The sequence below is a fragment of the Haliotis rubra genome, unplaced genomic scaffold, assembly GCF_003918875.1.
Source record: "Haliotis rubra isolate DU_JTF1 unplaced genomic scaffold, ASM391887v1 Scf776, whole genome shotgun sequence".
Classification (NCBI taxonomy): Eukaryota; Metazoa; Mollusca; class Gastropoda; order Lepetellida; family Haliotidae; genus Haliotis; species Haliotis rubra.
Window position 1 is genome coordinate 58531 of NW_025767497.1, and position 25186 is coordinate 83716.

The 25186-nt window shown below is 39.8% G+C and overlaps 1 protein-coding gene across 1 annotated transcript; it reads left to right on the plus strand.

Moving 5' to 3' along the window:
- Positions 1-11684: 11684 nt before the first annotated feature.
- Positions 11685-23881, plus strand: LOC124260788. The gene is made up of 3 exons (XM_046695106.1): positions 11685-12188; positions 17127-17272; positions 23558-23881. The coding sequence occupies exons 1-3, from the start codon at positions 11870-11872 to the stop codon at positions 23699-23701; spliced, it is 609 nt and encodes a 202-aa protein (XP_046551062.1). The 5' UTR covers positions 11685-11869; the 3' UTR covers positions 23702-23881.
- The last annotated feature ends 1305 nt before the right edge of the window (positions 23882-25186 follow it).

The window sequence follows — 25186 nt, forward strand, 5'->3', positions numbered from 1 at the left end:
AAGTACGGTTTTGATGAGCTCTCAGCCAATCAGAATCGAGTATCACACATTGTCGTGCTAGAATGTATAACTACAGGTATGTACTGTATAACCCATCACTACGATACAAATAGAATAATATATAAATGTATAATTACAGGTAGATACTGTATAACATATCACTTCGATACATATAGAATAATATATAAATGTATAATTACAGGTATATACTGTATAACCCATCACTACGAAACATATAGAATAATATATAAATGTATAATTACAGGTATATACTGTATAACCAATAACTACTATACATATAGAATAATATATAAATGTATAATTACATGTATATACTGTATAACCCGTCACTACGATACATATAGAATAATATATAAATGTATAATTACAGGTATGTACTGTATAACCCATCACTACGATACATATAGAATAATATATAAATGTATAATTACAGGTATATACTGTATAACATATCACTACGATACATATAGAATAATATATAAATGTATAATTACAGGTATATACTGTATAACCCATCACTACGATACATATAGAATAATATATAAATGTATAATTACAGGTGTGTACTGTATAACCCATAACTACTATACATATAGAATAATATATAAATGTATAATTACAGGTGTGTACTGCGTAATTAATCGTCACGATACATGTACAATGATATATAAATGTATAATTACATGTATGTACTGAATAACCCATTACTATGATACATGTACAATAATATATAAAGTTTAATGGACAATACCACAATTTATAATGTCATCTCATCGCCGCTATATTTTGTTTGACCTTCACCTTTCATTCTCTGACACGATGGACCTGAAACTGTCAACAGCAACAAACATTGATCACAGTCTGTTTCAAATGACTGTGAATGCACATTCAGTGTTCTTAGACTGAAGCCAGACCCCCCACTCAAACATTATTTCTTACTGCATAAGTCCTGTTGGTCTGAAGTCCACAGAGTAGTGGGACATGTTTGCTATGAGGGTCATATGTGCGAGTGTATTCAAACCATGCACGCGTCTGTAAGCAGTAAGAAGCGACGGGCAGATAGGTAAACCACACTTACAACGAACTCAAAGCGACCACTAATTTCAATTCGTTGTATCTGTACCTCGTTATAGTCATTTTGGACTGAAATGTACCAGTGATGAAAAATGTTCGTTAACAGACTGTTCGTTACATGTTCACGGCGAAGTAGCGTAAAATCATTTACCATTTTTTTAATCGAAGTATATTTGATCTTTAAAGTGACGGCTAAACATCGGCAGAAGGGGTGGTGTAAATCCAGCTAGGGTCCATGCAGGTAGCATATGTACTGTAAGTTCCCATGGTCCCTAGTATGGTGATCTACCTTCAGTTGTTAGCTTCTGAGGGGATGGTGTAAATCCAGCTAGGGTCCATGCAGGTAGCATATGTACTGTAAGTTCCCATGGTCCCTAGAATGGCGATCTACCTTCAGTTGTTAGCATCTGAGGGGATGGTGTAAATCCAGCTAGGGTCCATGCAGGTAGCATATGTACTGTAAGTTCCCATGGTCCCTAGCATGGTGATCTACCTTCAGTTGTTGGCGATCTATAGCTCGTTTATACAGCGTATTGTCCAAAATAGTTGTCTACTTTTAAAGATATATGCTAGTTGGTTAAACTCTTTCTGTGATAGTCTAGTTTATTGACTGTCATTTGCCGGCAGATTTTATTATGAAACTTATCAATAGATAAGATATAACTTAGAAAATATCAAGGATCAAGCTAACAGAACACGAACATCCATCATTTTTGAGGTTGACTTTGTTGATGGCAATGTACTACTGGACGGCACAGTGATGGGAGTAAACCAGGTGAAGTTATTCACCAAGTCTGCCCAGAGTCGGTCATTTGTGGAGAAGCTTTCTCAGAAAACATTGCATCGTGTATACATGCAGTGTGTGGAATAGAATAGCAATCCAACCGACTCCTTCGCCTGGATGAAGTCGGCTGGTCTTAATTGTGAAACTAAGGGTTTTCTTTTCGCTGCTCAGGACCAGTCACTTCCCACTCGCAATCGCCAAAATGTGATTCTTACAGAAACTATTAACATGAAATGCCGACTGTGTAATGAATTTACAGAGACTGTCAAACACCTTGTCAGCGGATGCCCTTCCACAGCACAAACAGCATTTCTCAAATGACATGATGGCATGACTCATTGCTTTTACTACCGTTTCCGCCATGCCTGTGGCTTTGACTCCGAGGTCCATCCATGGCACGGGAGTCACATGATTGTACTTCCGTCTCTTCATCACAAGACGAGCTGCACCGTGCTGTACTCGCGTGAGACGAGCGATCTCGTCAGGAGAAAACTGAATTGCAGCAGTCCAGCCTTGAAGTGATAAAGCAACTTACAAGACTGGCTGTTCGTGTTGGTATCAGAGTGTCCCATCTCTTACAAAAGACAATCCTGCTCCAAACATATAAAGAGAAGGGTATTACGTTTCACAAAGTATGGATGTTTTCTGGGAAGTTACAGAGAAGCTCAACTTCCAGGTTTTGTTCGGTGTGGTTGTTTTACGCTGCACTCAGAATATTACAGCTATATGGCGGTGGTCTGTAAATAATCGAGTCTGGACCAGACAATCCAGTGATCAACAGCATGAGCATCGATCTACGCAATTTAGTCATCATCATAATGAACATCGTGGAATACGATGACATGTGTCAACCAAGTCAACGAGCCTGACAACCCGATCCCGTTAGTCGCCTCTTGCCAAGCATGAGTTACTGAAGATCAAGTCAAACCCAGATGTTAACGGATCCTCATCTTGGTCCCACAACGAGGACGACAAGGGTACTGCACTCCATTTTCAATTATCTCAGCTACTCACATGATCAAAAAGCAGGAAACTTTTGGCATACTTTCCATGATATTTGAAGCCACAGTGCTTATGGCATCCTCGATAATCTCCAGGGTATATGTTACGATCACTCTCCACTATACCCTGGATGCATCCACGGCTTGGCTGGCTTTTTATCCAGTCAGGTGCCTACGCTAGGAAGTTGAGCGTTCCAATCACTACTCACTTTCGCGTTTTAAATTATCTAACCGTTTAAACTTGGCAACACAATTGATGCAAAGGTACTCTGAAAGAAGTAAAAGGAGTTCTTTCATATATTCTTTTTAAAGTTTCAGATCTGTGAATTTGTCTTTATTATTTCCCCAAACATTTGAGTGGCACTGCAAACAAACCTCCACGACTGCGCCCGCTATCTTTGTTGACACTTGCAAGCTCGGTTGTAACGGCGGCTTAGCTGATTGGCTACTGTGAGAATGCGGAGCCAGCCAAGGGAGGTAATAAAATCCGTGGATGCATCCAGGGTATAGTGGAGAGTGATCGTAACGTATACCCTGGAGATTATCGAGGATGTGCTTTTGGCTGCAAAAGGTACAATAAGACGTCACCCACTGCTCATGACGGCACCGACTGACGACATGTAAACAATGGAGTAATGATCACTGGAACATAGAAAAAGAAATATCCAATGGAGTGAGTGGGTTTAGTTTTACGCCGCTGCTAGCAATATTCTAGCAATATCACTGCGGGAACACTAGAGGCTTCACACATTGTACACATAGGGGAATCGATTCCGAGTCTTCAGCATGACAAGCGAAGGCTTAACCAACTGATTTACATCATACAGGTAACAGAATTACATGGTTAATGGTGAGGTTTATCTTTTGTCTGGGCAATTGTGATTAACCAACGAGGTGTTGTTTCATAATTTATTCATTGTTATGTTAAGCTTCTAGTGTGTTATCTGTGGCTTTATTGCTTCAAGTGAGTGATTAATTTAAAATTTGAAGTCAACTCGAAAATATATCAGCAATACCGTGACAATGAAAGTTGTAAATTTATAAATGAACAAAAACAAACTCAGGCAATGTACTTACCTGTCTGCAAAGTACAGTATAATAACTAGAATATGACAGATTTACACTTAAAACTAGCATATTACCATAAAACGCTATTCCTATCTGTAACAATACACTATAAAACTGGCTTATAAGTCGCCAACAACTGAAACCTGAAGGTAAATCACCATACCAAGGGAACTGACAGTGCTTTTGCTACCTACATGGACCCTAGCTGCTTGGTAACAAATCAATAGAACGTAATAACTGGGAGTAACAGAATCCAAAAGACTCCTAAAGTATAAGTTAATAAAGAGAAGTAAGAAACCAAAAACTTGAATCACCGATGGGAAGTTTACAGTAATTCTCCGATCACGGGGTACAACATGAGACCGTGAAATGATGTAATACAAAATATTGTATGGGGACATGTGACAAGGGTGGAGCAGGCTCGAACACCTTACAGTTTAAGTGTATGGTCACATCGGCAGTATTTCAGCCATATCGTGACAAGAACCATGCGGTTACAAATTCAAAATAAATACAGCAAAATTAGAAAAGAAAACTGTCGATGAAGGACAGTAAAACCAACTAGAATATCACAGAAAGAAGAATTAAAAATAGCATGTATCTCTAAATTTGAGTGAGTGAGTGAGTTAAAACCTAAACGCACATCGGCAGTATTTCAGACATATCGTGACTATGAAAGTGGTACATATATAAATGAATAAAAGCTACTTAAAAGATCTTCAAAAGACGGTAAAGTATCTGGAATATCCCATATCCCATATATTATAAATGTAAAACTAGTATGAAAATCTAAAACACCTGTGAAAGAATCACAGTTTTAAATCTAAAACTACTTTGTGAATATAAAACTACTCTGTGAATCTGAAACTTTATAACTATTAAAACAATGCAATGTAAAAACAGGCTACACATTGCCAACAGCTGAGGGTAAATCACCATACTAGGGCCCATACTAGGGCCCATGGGGACTTGAAGTACTTTTGCTACCTGTATGGACCCTAGCTGGTTTTTCACCATGTTGGCGATTACTAAGAAATTTAGCCGAACATTAAAATAACATATATTCTACTATTAAAAAAATGGTAAATATAACAATGCTTTGATTGAAATGGAACTTACGTACCCTCTCATGGGGACAATAATTTAACGGTACATCAGAAATTTTGAATGAAATCTATTTCTTTTAAAATAAGATGTACGTGATTGAAAAATTTTCTGTTTTGTTCTGACACTGTAATATTTATCCCTTGTGAAGGAAAATTAATGCAGGCAAGCAGCACATGATTCTTTCATCTCCTCTTAACAAAAATTCGTGTGTATACCTGCTGTTGCCAATCCGACAAAGTCGATTTTACTTTGTACAAATACGGCATCGTCTTAAAATGACCTCAAATCTGGATGGACAGCCCAAGTAGGTGTAACCAATATAGAGTTTTATTGCATGTGCTTAATTGATACCGACTTAGGTGTCTCACTTCTTTTGCATTAGATCCCTGATACAAGTTTTAAGTTACAATTTTATACAAGTGATGTAGGTGCAGCCGGTGTCATGATTCAAGCGGATGATTCGGGAATTGATCATCCAGTTTGTTATTTTTACACGAAGTTTGACAAGTGTCGCATTGAGTGATTCAATTTCGTTTTAATTCAAAGTAATACTTTTATATATTCCACAGTTGTCTCCCTTGACAAAACAACGGGCCAAGACATGGCGAATGTAACTTGGTTCTTGACGTTTTATGGACATTCACGTCATCCTTTGACCAAGGACCAAGCATTACATGATGTCAGAACAAGCGAAACCACGCGCATTCATTTGGACTGGACACAACCCACTTTCTGGACAATATCAAGTGCACTTTCCGCGCCGTGTGAATGGGCTTTCACGTGGTGTGTGTGATAAATGACAGAAAAAGATAACCAACATTCTCTAGCTTTCACGGCGCCTCCTGCGTGTTTGATGATCAAACAAGTGATCATTGACATTACAAATGACATTAACTCTTTGAGTCATTCAACATAAGAAGACGAGTGCCTGAGATCAACAGAGATCAAGGGGTTTACCTCCCCTGCGCCTGTAGTGCCTGAGATCAACAGAGATCAAGGGGTTTACCTCCCCTGCGCCTGTAGTGCCTGAGATCAACAGAGATCAAGGGGTTTACCTCCCCTGCGCCTGTAGTGCCTGAGATCAACAGAGATCAAGGGGTTTACCTCCCCTGCGCCTGTAGTGCCTGAGATCAACAGAGATCAAGGGGTTTACCTCCCCTGCGCCTGTAGTGCCTGAGATCAACAGAGATCAAGGGGTTTACCTCCCCTGCGCCTGGTGTGCCTGAGATCAACAGAGATCAAGGGGTTTACCTCCCCTGCGCCTGTAGTGCCTGAGATCAACAGAGATCAAGGGGTTTATCTCCCCTGCGCCTGTAGTGCCTGAGATCAACAGAGATCAAGGGGTTTACCTCCCCTGCGCCTGTAGTGCCTGAGATCAACAGAGATCAAGGGGTTTACCTCCCCTGCGCCTGTAGTGCCTGAGATCAACAGAGATCTAGGGGTTTACCTCCCCTGCGCCTGTAGTGCCTGAGATCAACAGAGATCAAGGGGTTTACCTCCCCTGCGCCTGGTGTGCCTGAGATCAACAGAGATCAAGGGGTTTACCTCTACTGCGCCTGGTGTATCACCCAGAAATCATAGAGTCTCAAACTCAATCTGCTTTAAAAACTCTGCTATGTAAACACACCCTTGCCCTTATTGTAGAACATACACTATCAGTGTATTCTGTTCTTTCACATCACTGCATTGTTTGTACAAACTTAATTACATCTCCTTTTTCCCTTGCGCTTGTATATACATAATTTACATATCTGGCTTCCTGTACATCAACACACACACACACACACACACACACACACACAGAGAGAGAGAGAGAGAGAGAGAGAGAGAGAGAGAGAGAGAGAGAGAGAGAGAGAGAGAGACACACACACACAGACACACACAGAGACAGAGAGACACACACACATACACACACACGAGACAAACGACAAAGGTCTGAAGATCCTTGGTACAGATATTATTTCTTCAATTCTAACCGTTTGCACACTGTCAATGTGATCATCATGAGAATAACGTTGCTATACTATGACGCCTCTAAGCTATGACGTCACTAAGTTATGACATCACAATACAAAGGGCACAGAGCTCTGCACAGAGTGTGCGTCTAAATATAATTTGAGGTCATCAATATACAAGCAGTGGAATTTCTATTTAATTTAATTCTATACAGATGTACAAAGTCGGATTTTACTTTGTACAATTAAGTTTAGGTCTGAATAGTTTGATGTAATAATTTTCTTTTCTTTTTCTTTTTACATCACTGTCCGACAATATTTTGTAAAATGGGAATATTGTAAAGTTTGGTATTTTGTTTCCAGCACATCTTTCTATGTGTCCACTTAATGGGATACAGCGACAGGAGGGGTGATTTTGAAATTCTGCATTAAATGTGTCGCAAAATGTCCCTTCTATAACACAGAACTAGGGTTGCATAGGTAGGAGCCATTTTTTGTGCCCATTGCCGTAACTTTAACTTATTTATAATAGGAGCCATCAAAATGAAAAGTGTTATTGCTCAGTATTTTAAGTAACGAATACTTTGGGTATTCGATCTGGAATTAAAGACGGATGCTTTTTTAACCAATTGCTGATAGCTTCAATTCCTAGATCATGTGGATTAGAGAATATTGCGCGCACACACACACACACACACACACACACACACACACACACACACACGCCAAATCTTACGGATAACCACTTCTTGATTTTTTTTGCACAACGTTTCTGGGCTAGTTCTTGCCTCTTGCCCCTTCTTCAGGTGGACTTCTTCAATGAGAGTTCACTATCATCATTGTCCACCTGAAGAAGGGGCAAGAGGCAAGAACTAGCCCAGAAACGTTGTGCCAAAAAAAATCAAGAAGTGGTTATCCGTAAGATTTGTCTTGTATTACTACAACTTCTAAAAGCCTTTGAAGAATTGTTTTCGATTTAATAACTAGTTTTAAATTTGTATCTGTGATAATCTATTTTTTTTACTATCTTTCGTTCTACATAACTGTATACTCTAGCAGTGACTGAAACAGTGAAACAGGGATTGTTCGTATCTGGTTATTTAAGTCGACCATTTCAGATTAATGTATACTCAGCAACAAACAAGACGTCAGTACGAATTCAAAATTAGATACGCTCTGTAATCAATTCATCACAGAAATGGACATAATAAGCGGATCAAAAAATTATTTTGTGTACAAAATCTTGACACATCAATGAATGACTCAGCACAATTTCAAGACATTACGTTAACGTTTGCAATCCATTCAGACTCTTGACTTCAGTATCTAGTGTGACCACCACGAGCGTCAATAACTGCAGCACAGCGTCTATGCATGGAGTGCACCAATCGATTGATGGCAACTGACCTCTGGAACCACACTCTTAGAAAGGCCTGGCGCAATAAGATCGGCTGTGTTCAGCCTTGGTATGACATTATTCAGTCTCCTCTGAATTGCATCCCGCTGTGATGCCGCCTCCTCTCAGAAACAAGGTTCTGGAACACCACAGGACCCACTATCTGGTTCAGGCCTATTCCACCCCATACCATGATGCTTGCACATCCCCATGAGTCTCTTTCCATAACACATTGGTCTGAGTAACGCTGGCCACGTCGTCGCCATATTCTTGTTCTGCCATCTGCAGTTGATATGCAGTACTGACTCTCATCTGTGAACAGAACAGACAAAACAGTTCTCCATTGCCTGTATCGCCAGTTTTGGTGTTGTAGGGCAAACTGTAGATGTCACGCCGATGACGAGGGGTGAGGACAGGTCCACGGTAAGGTCTACGGCAATGGAGGTTCCTGCTGTTAAGACGTCGGCGTGCTGTATCAGTACTGATTGATCTTCCGTGTGTTCCCATTGTCTGGCGTGCTGTTTCGGATGCCTGCAGGAAGGGATTCTGTACATGCTGTCGCACAACATGGCGGTCTTGTCATCTTGTGGTCTGCCAGTACGGGGGCGATCATTTGTGGTCTTTGTCGCCCGGAAACGTTGCTGCAGCCTGTTGATGGTCCGAACGTTGACCTGGAAGTGATTGGCAACGGCTTGTGCAGTGTGGCCAGCTTCAGGTCTTCCTAGCGCCTGGTTCCTCTCAGCTGTCGTGAGTCGCGGCATCCTGCTGACGTTGTAATGTGAATGTTTCAACTAGGTTTGGGGGTGCACTTTAGAGGGCTGGTCCTTGTGTACAGCACGTGCAGCATGAGTTGCATGGAAAACATGAAGAACAACGTACCATCTCCGAGGTCAGGTTGCGTTTTTTGAGACCATGTTCTGTGTTCAATTCTGAGTTTGGACAGGAATGTCTTTGCTCAGATAAAGTTGGAGATGTTGTCAAAATTATACAATCAAAACATTAAATGAGTTTACAGTTATCCCTTTCTGTGAAGGAAAATTCCAAACTGCCGTTTCTTTTGCTTCTTAGTATATTATATCGCTCATCTCCTACAGGAGATATTAAGTACTACGTAAGAGATAATAAGTACTACGCAGGAGATATCAAGTACTAAGTCGTACGTAGTAGATATTAAGTCGTACTTAGAAATTAGTCAAACATATTAGATAATAAATCCTACGTAGGAGATACTATGACCTACGAGGGAGATACTATGTCCTACGTAGCAGCTACTATGACCTACATAGGAGATACTATGTCCTACGTAGCAGATACTATGTCCTACGTAGCAGATACTATGTCCTACGTAGCAGCTACTATGTCCTACGTAGCAGCTACTATGACCTACGTAGGAGATACTATGTCCTACGTAGCAGATACTATGTCCTACGTAGCAGATACTATGACCTACATAGCAGATACTATAACCTACATAGGAGATACTATGTCCTACGTAGCAGATACTATGTCCTACGTAGGAGATACTATGACCTACGTAGCAGATACTATGACCTACGTAGCAGATACTATGACCTACATAGCAGATACTATGTCCTACATAGGAGATACTATGACCTACGTAGCAGATACTATGACCTACGTAGCAGATACTATGTCCTACATAGGGGATACTATGACCTACGTAGCAGATACTATGACCTACGTAGCAGATACTATGACCTACATAGGAGATACTATGACCTACGAGGGAGATACTATGACCAGCGTAGCAGATACTATAACCTACATAGGAGATACTATGACCTACGAGGGAGATACTATGACCAGCGTAGCAGATACTATAACCTACATAGGAGATACTATGACCTACGTAGGGGATACTATGACCTACGTAGCAGATACTATGTCCTACGTAGCAGATACTATGACCTACGTAGCAGATACTATGACCTACATAGGAGATACTATGACCTACGAGGGAGATACTATGACCAGCGTAGCAGATACTATAACCTACATAGGAGATACTATGTCCTACGAGGGAGATACTATGACCAGCGTAGCAGATACTATGACCTAGGAAGGAGATAATGAGACTAAACTAAAATTCACCGTGGACCTACTACGCTTCCGTAGTTTACTGATCACAATCCCGTAACGTTTCTTCACAAAATGAAGAACAAGAACCAAAGACTTAAGAGGTGGAGTTTGACTTTGCAAGAGTTCAATCTTGTGATTAGGCATATTAAAGGCACACACAATGTTTGTGCCGATGCAGTTTCCAGATTGTAAATGCATAATGACTTGATAATGCTGTATGTTTGTAGCTGTGTTATATGATGGTAATTCTGACAGATGCTGTCCATGTTAGTCATCTTATTACGTTAGTTATCTTACTTTGATTTCTGTGAAACTCTCTTTTCCTTAAGGATGAGAGTGTTATGAGGATGTGATCTTGTTAACTATGATGTGACATTAACTAACTTGCAGTTGTTATGGTCACAAAGGTTTAAAGTGCTGAGCGTGGATTTCAACTCACATCTTGAACTTAGGTTATGTATTTTCACCTGTTGAGAGTGGGCTGGGGAGTTACCTCCCCTTTGTTTTGCTTCCGGTGTTCGGTAGGATGCTGTAAACTATGAGAAGATCGTTGTATGGCGTGGCTATTGCTAGAATTCTCTGGGACTGTATAAGAGGTATATAAGGGGCGGTTGGTAAGATGTACGAGAGTGACAACTTTGGATTAACGCTCACCTGTCTGCTAACATTGACGTTTCAGGACCTACCATTCAAGAGGCCTCGTCTACAACATGTATGTATGATGATCATTGGAAATTACAAAGTCAAGAGCAGGGATTGAGGTGACACATGGCCCTTTGATCTCACATTACCAGCAGTTGTGTATAGATCACCTTTCCATCCCGGATATCCAGGCTTGTTTGAATGATTGAGCACTGTTGCTCCTGAGAAGATGTCATTATCACTGAATTCATTTTCTTTTACCACGGAAAATGTGCTGCCACTGTATTTTGAACTGCTTTGTAGTATTGCCTATATATTTGTAAATGTTATCTTTGGATTTCAGTGACAACTGATAAACAGTTTTCGTCGTTTGAGGCTTTTATATTGAATTCATAGTGATCAGTTGCCTTGGTTAACTTTTCATTTGGAAATCGACACGTAAGAGTTGGATTCACAAATGTCAACTAACACCCGAGCAGCCTTAACACACTGCTGTTAATATTGACTACACTTATTATGCAGGACCCTCTGTCAGCATTAGCTGGTAGCAGCAGAGGGGTGATCGATTACAAGCTGCATAACATTGAACTTTCCGCCAATACCGAGCCATGGTGGAACTGGAGAGGATCAGACTTAAAGAAAACAACTGAGCTTGAGGTACAACCTTACAGGGCTAACCTGCTCAAAGTATTCCGACCTTTGTTCGCTGACAGAATCAGTCATGGACACAATGGAACTTCTACTGCAAATTGCCATATTGTTTTCAGTGCTGATGGTTAAGCCTTGCTCCGGCGACTCTGCTATTCACGAAAGAAAGTATACGAAAACTGCCCTTAGGGATAGAACAGATGTTAGTGCAGATACATTGTGTTCGAAGAGAGCAGTTTCGCTGATCCAGTGTTCCAGATTTTGCAGCCTGAATCAAAGATGCCATGCGTTTTATTTCAGACGTCCCAACTCTATGTGCACTCAGTACAGGGTAGTACATGGCAACACCTCTAATCTTCATGTACCAAGTGCTGACCTTTACGTTTGGATTGGTAAGTGCATACACAATTTTATGTCATGTTACGGTTTAGTAATGACTGATAAAAGGTTCCCTTGACGTAAAACCCAATTTCACCTCACCTCACCTCGTTCCAAAATTCTTGTTTGTACACTGTCCTTCTGTCTCATCTCGTTGGCAATATTATTACTTTTATTCTCTTTTATTTCACGTTCATTGAAAATCACGGCAATGATTATTTCGTTCATCTTGGTATCAAAGTCTTTAATTTATATTTTCATTTCTTTTAGTTCCCTTTTCACATCGTGAATTTCTTCTTTTGTCCCCGTTGTTTGTTCCTTTAGCATCATTTGAATTGATATTTTCTTATCTTCGAAGTTTTCCGTCGGTGAATGGTCGCCATTTTTTTCTTCGTTTGTTGTGTCTGATTGATTTTTTTTCCTCGAACATGTGACGATGTAGGTGTCCAACATTGTTTCCTTATTTTGGACTAGTGCAATAAGAGGCTGTTTCTGGCGTTTGTTAACTGTTTTGCCCTCCGGCATTATGTAGATGGGGCTGGATTTATCGGAGCCTGCGTGAACACTTCTTACCCACACGCCTGCAATACCGGAAGTGTGTCATGCATACTTGATCTCATCAATAAATGGCTGGGATAATGCCGATGTGACGTAAAGCCCAACTCAACTCAACTTTGTGTCAGTTTGTGATACTTTACCAGTTCGACCAGACCAGATCTCGTGGCAACATATCTACAAGACACACCGCACTATTATAAGGCAATGAATTGTTATAAGTGTGAAAAAATAATTAAGTGATATATGTGAAATTTCGAACAGCAGTAAAATATCCTTATACGGTCCGTAAGTCTCGCGAGGCGCTACTTCCGCTACTACATTTCCGGTGACAAGCGAATACGCAAGAACCAGTTGTGGTGCCAAATTGCGCGACCGCCTAATATGACCTTACTAGACCGGACCAAGTGTACTACCATGCTTGGCTGTCACAGCTGGTGACAGTCGTAATAATTGGATCATTTGGGGACGATAAGATCGAAAAATTATTGTTCCTTCAAGGATTATCGGTTCCTTACTGACAACCGACAACCATGAGTCAATTCGAAAACTTATGTGTACCTTTCTCTAGCTATAATATATTTTTGACAACCAGTGCAGTTCTGTCACTAAACGTGTTTCTTTTCAGTATCGCGGACAGTGTTTGTCACCAAACATATTTCGGGAATCAATGACATGGTTAACGTAAAATGCATTTGAGTAATCTGTATTTATATTGAATTAATAAAACTATTTATTAATATACTGCTATTCATAAAACAGCAATATGTTACCAACTTTATCAAGTAGATGTTCTATTCATATTTGACCACATTGACTCTGTCATTTCCCTTTTCAATTAAAGAATGTAATTCCAAATTAGAATATTTTTGTTTGTTTAATTTGTTATTTATTTTCTAATTACATTTTTATGCTGCAGCAATATTTTGTAACTATTCCAAATTAAAACTATTTTTTACATATTCAATATATTTATATCAATATTGATATGTAAAAAATAGTTGTTTTTATTTGGAATAGTTACAAAATATTCAATAGAGACAATTGGCTTTTTTTATGTACTTGAGGTACTAATATAAATACTTTCTAAACTAGTTGGTAGGCTTAATAATTTTACTCTCTTCCAAGTTCAAGGGATGACTGTATAGAATGACTCAAAGATACAAGAAATAAATTGTTTGTTGTTTTGCAAATGTGAAAGAATGTGGATAGATGACAGGGATCTGCATGTGTCAAATTGTTTCTTTGCCATGCTGTAAATATACTGATAATGATATATTGAATACAGGGATTGGGATGGAGACCTTCGTCAATTTCAGGACTATTAGCCATTTTCTGAATTTGGAATGGGCCACTGCCCTTGTATCAATAGTAAACATTATAATTTCTTTCATAAATATATGAACTTTCCCATTTATGGTGACGTGTGAAGTCATAGTGTCTCAAATCAATCAACAGCTCGACAAAATAACCCTGATGGCATGGTTACAATTATTTCGGTTACTGCTGTCAGATATTCAAAACAAAAATGTGAAAACCCTCAGCCATATGAATATTCATCATGAAACAAATATTTATCAAATTATGTAAACATTATTTTAGAGGTGATATATAAAAACTGGTTGTTGGGCAATATCTGTTACACGTTGTACTAGATGTCTTGGAGTGAGTGAACTATGTACTATGATCTAAAGTACATGAGTGTTACTTAGTTCTTGGTTATGCAGGGGTGAGGTTCTGCTGTGCTGTAAGCAAAATATGAAGCAGCACACAACACCTTCAAGTCACAATTGGCAAAAATGCAAGACCAATACACTCAAAATATGGAGTAATCTCTCAAAGACATTTCCTGTATTTTAAACATACTGATCAATACATGGGGAAACTAAATGTGCATATATATGACATGTCATGACTGTAGATTCTGCAGACACTGGCTGATAGCAGCATGAGTATGATTACTTGTCATGTAATATAGTGTTTTCCACCCATTTTTAGTAAATTAGATTCCAAATATTCTGCCAATGAGGCCAAGGTTGGTAACTGGCATTCCATATTTTCCACTATACAGTTAGACCAATATGTTTTAAAGTAATAGAAACGAATAATGTGTACTGGTTATTGTGCTATGAACCAGTGTTGTAATCTTACAGCAAATAAAAACAAAGAATTTCATATTTCAACAAAATTCCATGTAATGTAGAATCACATGCCTATGCCATTGATTCAGTTTAACTTTTCATTGGTAAGCATGTTTTGTCATGGAAACTGGAGTAGGGTAACCTAGTGGTTAAACTGTTGACACTTGTCACACTGAAGGCCCGGGTTTGATTCCCCACATGTCTGCAAAGTGTGAAGCCCAATGCTGCACTCCCCAGCATGATGTTGCTGGAATATTGCTAAAAGCTGTGTAAAACCAAACTCTCTCACTTGGAAACCTTTGCTATATACACTGAAAATCTAATCTCCTACATCCATCGTTGTTTATTTACTATCTGCCAAACCGTTCAATTTGTGCTTGCTTTATCCATACTTAAAAAAACAATACACAAGTTTTAGAACTATTCTGAAATTTCATTCCAAGGACATAATTACTCATAACATATCAAATATTCTTTGCATTTCCCAGATGCTAAACCTGAAAAAATACTGTAACAGTATCATCTGGAATACAAATGTTCTTTCATGGTCACTCATCTAAATTCTCACTGAATTATCTGAGAGTCCCAAGATGTCACAGGACTTTCTATAACACCTTGCTGGTTACAAGCATTTCATGTTCCAGCAAGTGTCCAAAGGATGATGTGTAGGGCTTTAATATGTTATATAACTGTATATACAACACTGCAATGACTTGCTGTTTCTTCATTTGCAATGTATATTGCTTGACCACCAGATGTTAAAAGAAATCTGAAGATCTGTTTCAGTTTGAGTTGCTCTTGATGTCAATGGTAATTGTGGTGATAAAGAAATCTATTCCTCCTTCTTTCTCCTCTTAAAGATGTGCATTTGTTCCAACTGAAAAAAATACATAACACACGTGAGACCAAGTATGATATACTTAATAAAATGTAAACAGTTCCTTACAATGTTGATATTATTGCTAAATTAAGCATGTGGATGTTTAACTGAACATGCTGCACCATAACCAAATGCTAAATGGGGTTGTAATAATATATTAATCAAGCCCATATTACAGAATACATTTGTGAGAGACACCTATTCAGAGCTATTGGTATCAATCAAAGTGTGGATATAATCATCATTGTTTACGCGCCATTAAATTATTATTTCATTCATTACATTTATTTTTTTAGAATTACACCTGGATTTTCATTGCACATTAAGTTATCTTCTGGATAATTCCAACTGCAAGATACTTTATTAATTAACACAGTTTTTTGGGTACACATGAATTAGACCGGATACCTGCCTGCCATATTTTATTAGGTCCCCTCTCCGGGGGACAATAAAATCCCACTGTAAGATATCAAATGCAATCAAACGATTCACCAATCTGCACACATGTCAACTCCACCCTTACTGTGCGTGCCATGCTTAAACAATACCAGCCTTTAAATGAAAAAAGGAAATCCATGTAACAAACTTACCTCGACTAATGAATGGGCCAGTCTGAAGACGACGCTGTGACAACTCTGCATCTGTTTGGCAAATATTCACGTGCTGTTCATGCAACCAGAGACCATATAATATGGTTTCTGATGCAACATTGCCTTAGTGCTTTAGCAGTCCATAGTCTGATTCACACAGCAAGTGTCGAGTATGATTATCCACGGCATACCCCATGTAACATTGTTATCGCCATTGCCGAAAAACGTTGTTTGTCACCGGAAGTACTAAACAACGTAATCTCTCGCGAAGTGCCGTGGCCTACTTACGGGCCCTATAACGAGCACAACGGGACCAGTAATTTCAGTTCGTTTAAACCGTTTATCGTTAAATGCAAATCGACTGAATTCTACAGCAAGTGACGAGTATATATAGGAAGAGAATTTGTATCCACGCAGTTCATTGTATTGTTAAAAACAATGTTATGAAACTGAATAAAAAAATGAAATTACAACATGATTCAATAACAAATTGCATATTATGGATTGAAGGGCGTGATGTTTGATTCCGACATGATGTGTGAGGTGTAAAGCAATATAAGCAATTTATACAAGCATTCTTCGTGTCTAATGACAATAAGGCATTTGTATGATTTCAACGACAGCTTCTATATGTTTGTCTTTTTAAGTGTGATTTGTTCTTTTTAAGTGTGAAGTCCGTTTCTGGTGTTCTCCGCCATGACATTTTGCTGGAATATTGCTAAAAGCGGCGCAAAACTAGGCGCACTCACTTTTTCTTAGTAACCTGTTTATTTCGTTTTTTTCCAGGTCAACACACGTACGTTGGGTGCCACATCGATGCATGTTTCCACCGTGTCCTTCCACATGGCTTGATGATTGACAATATACGCATGACAATCGAAACCTGCAAACTGAATTGCCAAGGGAAAGGTTATCCCTACTTTGGAACTGAGGTAAACATAGGAGTCATTTGATACACAAAATGTTAAAATAGTCAAGAATACTTGTTCCATTGATCAAATGAAGTACTTGCCACTGTAGACAAATGCATCTGAGAACATATTTGCAGCTTCACACATACACATCGGGCTTACAGGTTCAGACAAACACATCCAGATTACACGTTTAGATATAGAGATCAGAGTTACGGATTTACACAAACACATCCAGGTTACACGTGTAGATATATAGAGATCAGAGTTACAGATTTACACAAACACATCAAGGTTACAGGGTCAGACATACACATCGGGCTTACAGGTTCAGACAAACAAATCCAGTTTACACGTTAAGATATAGAGATCAGAATTACAGATTTACACAAACACACCCAGGTTACAGGTTCAGACAATCACATCCAGGTTACACATTCAGACATACACATCGGGGTTACAGGTTCAGACAAACACACTCAGGTTACACGTTTAGATATAGAGATCAGAATTACAGATTTACACAAACACACCCAGGTTACAGGTTCAGACAAACACATCCAGGTTACACATTCAGACATACACATCGGGGTTACAGGTTCAGACAAACACACTCAGGTTACAAGTTCAGACATACACATCATGTTTACAGGTTCAGACAAAACATCCAGGCTACACGTCTAGATATAGAGATCAGAGTTACAGATTTACACAAACTTATCCAGGTTACAGGGTCAGACATACACATCGGAATTACAGGTTCAGACGAACACACCCAGGTTACACGTTTAGATAATAAAGATCAGAGTTACAGATTTACACAAACACATCCAGGTTCTAGGTTCAGACATACACATCGGAATTACAGGTTCAGACGAACACACCCAGGTTACACGTTTAGATAATAAAGATCAGAGTTACACATTTACACAAACACATCCAGGTTACAGGTTCAGACAAACACATCCAGGTTACAGGTTCAGACAAAACATTCAGGTTACACGTCTAGATATAGAGATCAGAGTTACAGATTTACACAAACTTATCTAGGTTACAGGGTCAGACAAACACATCGGAATTACAGGTTCAGACGAACACACCCAGGTTACACGTTAAGATAATAAAGATCAGAGTAACACATTTACACAAACACATCCAGGTTACAGGTTCATACATACACATCGGGCTTACAGGTTCAGACAAACACATCCAGGTTACACGTTTAGATTTAGAGATCAGAGTTACAGATTTACACAAACACATCCAGGTTACACGTTTAGATATAGAGATGAGAGTAACACATCCAGAATATTGGGTCAGACATACACATCGGGGTTACAGGTTCAGACAAACACATCCAGTTTACACGTCTAGATATAGAGATCAGAGTTACAGGTTAACACGAACACTTGCGGGTTACACGTTAAGACATACACATCGGAATTACAGGTTCATACAAACACATGCAGGTTACACGTTTAGTTATAGATATCAGATTTACAGATTTACACAAACACATCCAGGTTACAGGTTCAGACATACACATCGGGCTTACAGGTTCAGACAAACACATCGGGGTTACACGTTTAGATATAGAGATCAGATTTACAGATTTACACAAGCACATCCAGATTACAGGTTCAGACATACACATCGGAATTACAGGTTCAGACAAACACACCCAGGTTACACGTTTAGATATAGAGATCAGATTTACAGATTTACACAAACACATCCAGGTTACAGGTTCAGACATACACATCGGGCTTACAGGTTCAGACAAAGAAATCGAGTTTACACGTTTAGATATAGAGATCAGATTTACAGATTTACACAAACACATCCAGATTACAGGTTCAGACATACACATCGGAATTACAGGTTCAGACAAACACATCCAGGTTACACGTTTAGATATAGAGATCAGATTTACAGATTTACACAAACACATCCAGGTTACAGGTTCAGACATACACATCGGGCTTACAGGTTCAGACAAAGAAATCGAGTTTACACGTCTAGATATAGAGATCAGATTTACAGATTTACACAAACACATCCAGGTTTTTAGGTTCAGACATACACATCGGAATTACAGGTTCAGACAAACACACCCAGGTTACAGGTTCAGACAAACACACCCAGGTTACAGGTTCAGACATACACATCGGGGTTACACGTTTAGATATAGAGATCAGAGTTACAGATTAACACAAATACATCCTGGTTACACGTTCAGACATACACATCGGAATTACAAAATATGGCGACAACCTGGCCAGTGTGTTATGTTATAGTCATCCGTTTGACATCCTTAGATGTAGTTTATCTAAAACTAGTTCGCTTTAGACTGTTTACGGTATACCATCTAGCCTGTCTCACAGTCGTTTGCTAACATTGAAATGTACACAAGCAGCACTGAGGCACAAGTCAGTTTTGTATAGTAGACTTCCTCACAGTCGTTTATGAGTTTATGTCCCGAGGAAACCAGAACAGTCTCCTTAGAAGTAAGCAAGTCAGCTGGTGAAAAATCCACGGTTATACATTGGCATCATCTTAGTGGGAAGCAGATATAAGCGACTGACCGTCCATAACAATGACAACATACCGGCCTAACAATGACAACATACAGAACTAACAATGACAACATACCGGCCTAACAATGACAACATACAGACCTAACAATGACAACATACCGGCCTAACAATGTCAAAAAAACAGGCCTAACAATGACAACATACCGGCCTCGCGCCTACCGGTGAAGCTTCCCATTCATAAATTGTGTGACCAGTGCACCGTATTTATGATAAGTTAGGGAAGATGTATTGTACATTTATTATTTGGAAAGGGAGTTATTTGAGTTATACGATATATATCCACTTCATTAAACCTTTGTTTTGTTTGTTGTGTGTATATTTAATGTGACCGGTATTTAAAACATTTGAATGATGTAGGAATGTATGTGCGTGCAGCAGTAACAGTAGGGTTCACTCTGCAACATTACAGTCAACAGTTTAGTCACTCATATACACATGCTGCTGCTTCAAGGCCTGATTAAACAGCAAGTCCATGTGTTGTAACACATTTCACACCTTCCCTATGCTGTTATAAGGTTGAATGGTTATCTATAGTCTATGCTTTATCCATTGCCTTAACGATTTCCGACCAGGGGGTCCCAGTTTCACAACTCCTCTCACGTAGAGGGAAATTCGGCGTTCCTTATCGTTCAAAACCTCAGTTTATGAGGTGTTTTCAAAATATGAATCAAACTAGACGTGCGGCGTTGACTCGGCATTCTCTTCTGACTGTTAGACTGATATACTAATGACCGGTATTTTTGTCCTCAAACATTCTCTTCCACGTCATCCTCCTCGTCATCACCGTCGTTATCCTCTGCTACGCTATCAGATTCAGTCTCACTTTCTATTTCCGGCATATCTATCAAAGGCAGGATCGCTTTCATCTTGGGTTTCAGGAGGAGCTTGATTTTATTTTTGAGAACGGATTGCTCCGTGGAAGGTTTCATATCTCACAGGCTGTATAGCATGTTTTGAAACAGAGGTGCCTCTTTAAAGTGCTTGGTATATTCCACCTCAGAGATGAGAGTATTATGCAGTAGATCTTCCCACCTCAGTTTCAGTCTTCTGTCAATCCATTCTTGCGTTCGTCTCTGTCGCTTGTACGGTTTCCTCTGCAGTTTCATCTTGTCCTGAAACATGTCGTACACCTGCTTCCAGATGTGTTGTAAGCCTACATTTTGCAACTCCTCGGCTTCCATATCAGTGAATGTTGGCTTCCCACGAGGAGGTTTGACGGCAAGACCAATGCCTTTCTGGGAAGAGGCTAGGTCGTCATAGTCACTGTCATTGTCATCACTCTCGAGTCTGGCGCGCTTTCTCTTAGATTGAAGGCTATTGGCAAGACACCAATGTTTGATATGTCGCTGTAGATCGTGCGTGTTATCTATCAGCACCCTTCAATCTGCGCAATTTTAGTGAGCTGATGTTGGGGTAGTCTCTCCTCTTGAGTCAGAGGACTATCCAGAGATTCTGTTGTAGTCAACTTCTACCTAGGCAGATCAGGTTCAGACTGAGCTTTGACTCGTCCGAATTCCTCGTTAATGAGATTGACCTGCAGTCAATCCTTATCTTTGGTGGTAGGTTTTAGATCAATGGTGAGTTGTCCATAGGGTGTTTCAGCAGCCTTTTCATACATGGCCATAAACTGATTCATATGTTCGGGGGAAATTCTACGAGCGAAGAGTTTGATTTGCTGTTTATCTATGGGGGAATGAAACAGGCTGACATAATGCACGTTCAAAGCAATGTCTCTCGATTCTTTACCTCTCGGAAACAGATTTTGTACCAAGAGAAAAATCAATACATTCTTGTGATGGGAGGTTTGAGTAAACAGCCGCGAGATACGCTTGTCGTGTTTTGCTTCGGCCAGGAAATCATCCAGGACCAACACGTTCCGTTGGCCGGAATCAAAGTAATCCTCGTCCAAGATATCGTGGGGAATCGCTTTTACAAAGGTCACCTGGGGCAGCTGCTCGCTGATGTCCTGATATAAGGGCTGCCATTGAGCATAACACCAAACAATGCACGTAGGTTGGATCAGGCCATGTTGGAGCACGTGAGAGGTAAACACAGTTTTCCACAGCCACTTGGTCCCACAACGAGCACATTCGAGGGAATCAGGAACCTGAACCGTTCTTGCTGCTGGTCCTCTTGGCGTGGAGGAGGAAGAGGGTGTCTCTCTTGAGGAGAAGGAGGAGAATGTTTCTCTTGAGGAGGAGAATGTTTCTCTTGAGGAGGAGGTAGATTTGGAGTGTGCATCTGCTTCCAATTTCTCTGTAGATTATCTTTTCGTGTAAACCTCTTCCCACAGTCCAGACAGGTAGTCACTCCCATCGTGATTCCATACAAGTGTCCCGATTACCAGGGCTCAAGCTTTCTTTTATACTCTTGACGTTTCAAGTCAGCTTCCGCTCGTTTCAAAGCACCGTTTTCAATTTAGCTGTTACCTGTCTCTTCTTCGCCTTCAGTGTCGTCTTTTTGGGTGCTTGTGGTTTCTTTCTCTGTCACGACTTTCTCAACGTGGTCTTTTAGAATATATCTCTAGGGTCAAGTCTAAACTCTGACGCTTTCATCATGTTGTTCACGTCCAATCCGTTTGCTGGCGAGAGTTAAACTGTCAGGCTACACTACCGTAGAGTTTCTACTGTCTTACACGTGCAGGAAGGAATCTTAGAAGACACTCGTTTCTTCACAACACACTTGTGGCTATGCGTTAAAAAGCGATTGTATGTGTATTTTAATTTGGTCTTACAATACACACAGGTAAATAATCCTTGACGGTCTTCACCGTTGGTTTCCACGGGCATTAGGCCAGAACATGCGTCACATAGGTAAGACATCTTGAACTGAACTGTAAGCAGTCTCAAAGGACATTGGCGCATGCGCAACAGATCACAAAAGCCTGAGGAGAGAGGGTTGGTGGGGGTTGGCAGGCTGGTATTCATGTATAGCTGGATACTTGAAAAGGAGCCTTCAGAGGAATGGTTTATTCACAAGCTGGTCTTGACTTGCTTATTTCTGAGGAGTCTTGGGGGCGGCAGGCTGGGTTGAGAGGACGAGGAGACAATTGTAAACATGAAACACGTTGCTCGCCACTAACATTTCTTATAGATTGCTTTTGTCTCCTTCCCAACAAACCTAGCTGTATGCTGTCACAGTGCTACATGACTAATCAGTTTTCTAAATGACATAGATATGTTTCTATCCATGTGTATTTCGAACCATTAAATATCACGCTCTGAACTAAAACTGTATACATATTTTAGTTGAGATGGTTAAAGTTAAACTTTTCATTACGTTACATTTTAAAGGAAAAGCTAGCATGAAATACCATTTAAACATCTGGTTCAACTATCCAGGTCGGGACAGGGCTGAATAACTCAGCGCCTTCTTTACAAATGGTTAACAATAGTTTTTCAAGTCGTACGCTCTGCCGAGCGCGGGTTATTTGAAACCCGGCTGCATTCAGCGTTATAGTCAATGTAGGGTGATATGACTACCTTTTGAACTAGACTGTCTATCTATTCATGACAGTATGCTATACATTAATTTATTCATAACACTTTCCTTTTGTTTTCTCAAGTCATGAAGGGTTTTCTGCCTTAAAACAACCCCCCTTTCCTGACCTGTGACGTGCTGTCTATGTCGAATCTAACGGTGACAACGTGACTTGGATCAGCCAATGAATTTCCCTAAACCTTCCTCAACCAATTGATATTCATTGCAGTCTGGAGACGAATGCTTCTGTGGGAATGGCCTTAGACCTGGGAAGAGACCGGCACCAGAAACTGAATGCTCTATGCCATGTCCAGGAGACAAAAGCACCATGTGTGGTGGAGACTTAAGGATTTCCGTCTACACTGTCGTTTAGTGAATAAGAACAGTTTAAACTGGTCACCAGTTGCGTGACACATTCAACACTGAACTCGTCACGGCGAAGTCCCGGGTTCGAATCACCACATGGGTACAATATATGAAGCCCATTTCAGGTGTCTCCTCATGTATCTAATCACCTGTTCAGATTTCTGAAAAAAACTGCATCTGAGATCTGTTTCAGTTTTTCAATTTTCTGTAAGTAGTGAACATACTATTTATAGTTTCTGACTTTTGTCTCACATGTTGAATGGATTTATATTGTATTTATGAACATGAATACATACCGTACTAACTCAAACTAAAACATTAGAATGATTACTGTTATTTCTGGCAAATAACTAGGATGTCAATAGATAATCGAGAACAATGTTTTCCCTTTGTTACCCAGGGTTTAATTAACTCTTAAGTTCATTTATTCAGCCTTCAAACAATGTTTTGTCTTGTCACAAACATGTTTTAACTAGCACTGGTTCTGCGTGCAGAGTTTGAATAATAAACATTTTCTTGTAAAAGACACGAATCAGCTGATCGGGTGGTCAGGTCTGCTGGCTCAGATGATTTACAAGTCGTCACCTAGTGATGTCGTGGGTTGATGCATAAAACAGTCAACTTTTCATTCATGTCGAGTAAAGCCCAAACAGATCAGCCAGTTGGTATTTCACTCTAGAACAAACACAAAAGACATCGCGGAAGCATTGAGATAAAACCAGAAGTGTGAGGATGATAAAACCAGAAGTGTTAGGAAGATAAAACCAGAAGTGTTAGGAAGATAAAACCAGAAGTGTGAGGATGATAAAACCAGGAGAGTGGAGAAGATAAAACGAGAAGTGTGAGGAAGATAAAAGCAGGAGTGTGAGGAAGACAAAACCAGAAGTGTGAGGAAGATAAAACCAGAAGAGTGAGGAAGATAAAACGAAAAGTGTGAGGAAGATAAAACCAGGAGTGTGAGGAAGATAAAATCAGGAGAGTGGAGAAGATAAAACCAGGAGTGTGAGGAAGATAAAAAGAGAAGTGTGAGGAAGATAAAACCAGGAGTGTGAGGAAGATAAAACCAGGAGAGTGGGGAAGATAAAACCAGAAGTGTGAGGAAGATAAAACCAGGAGTGTGAGGAAGATAAAACCAGAAGTGATAAAACCAGAAGTGTGAGGAAGATAAAACCAGGAGTGTGGGGAAGATAAAACGAGAAGTGAGGAGGAAGATAAAACTAGGAAGTGTGAGGAAGATAAAACTAGGAGTGTGAGAAGAGAGTGTGAGGAAGATAAAAAAGAAGTGTGAGGAAGATAAAACCAGAAGTGTGAAAAAGATAAAACTAGGAGTGTGAGGAAGATAAAACTAGGAGTGTGAGGAAGATAAAACCAGGAGTGTGAGGAAGATAAAACGAGAAGATTGAGGAAGATAAAACCAGAAGTGTGAGGAAGATAAAACTAGGAGTGTGAGGAAGATAAAACCAGGAGTGTGAGGAAGATAAAACCAGGAGTG

Coding starts and splice junctions, on each gene's coding strand:
- LOC124260788 (XM_046695106.1), top strand. CDS start 11,870: ATGGACACAATGGAACTTCTACTGCAAATTGCCATATTGTTTTCAGTG. Junction 12,189..17,126: donor TGACCTTTACGTTTGGATTG/GTAAGTGCATAC, acceptor GTTTTTTTCCAG/GTCAACACACGTACGTTGGG. Junction 17,273..23,557: donor ATCCCTACTTTGGAACTGAG/GTAAACATAGGA, acceptor TATTCATTGCAG/TCTGGAGACGAATGCTTCTG.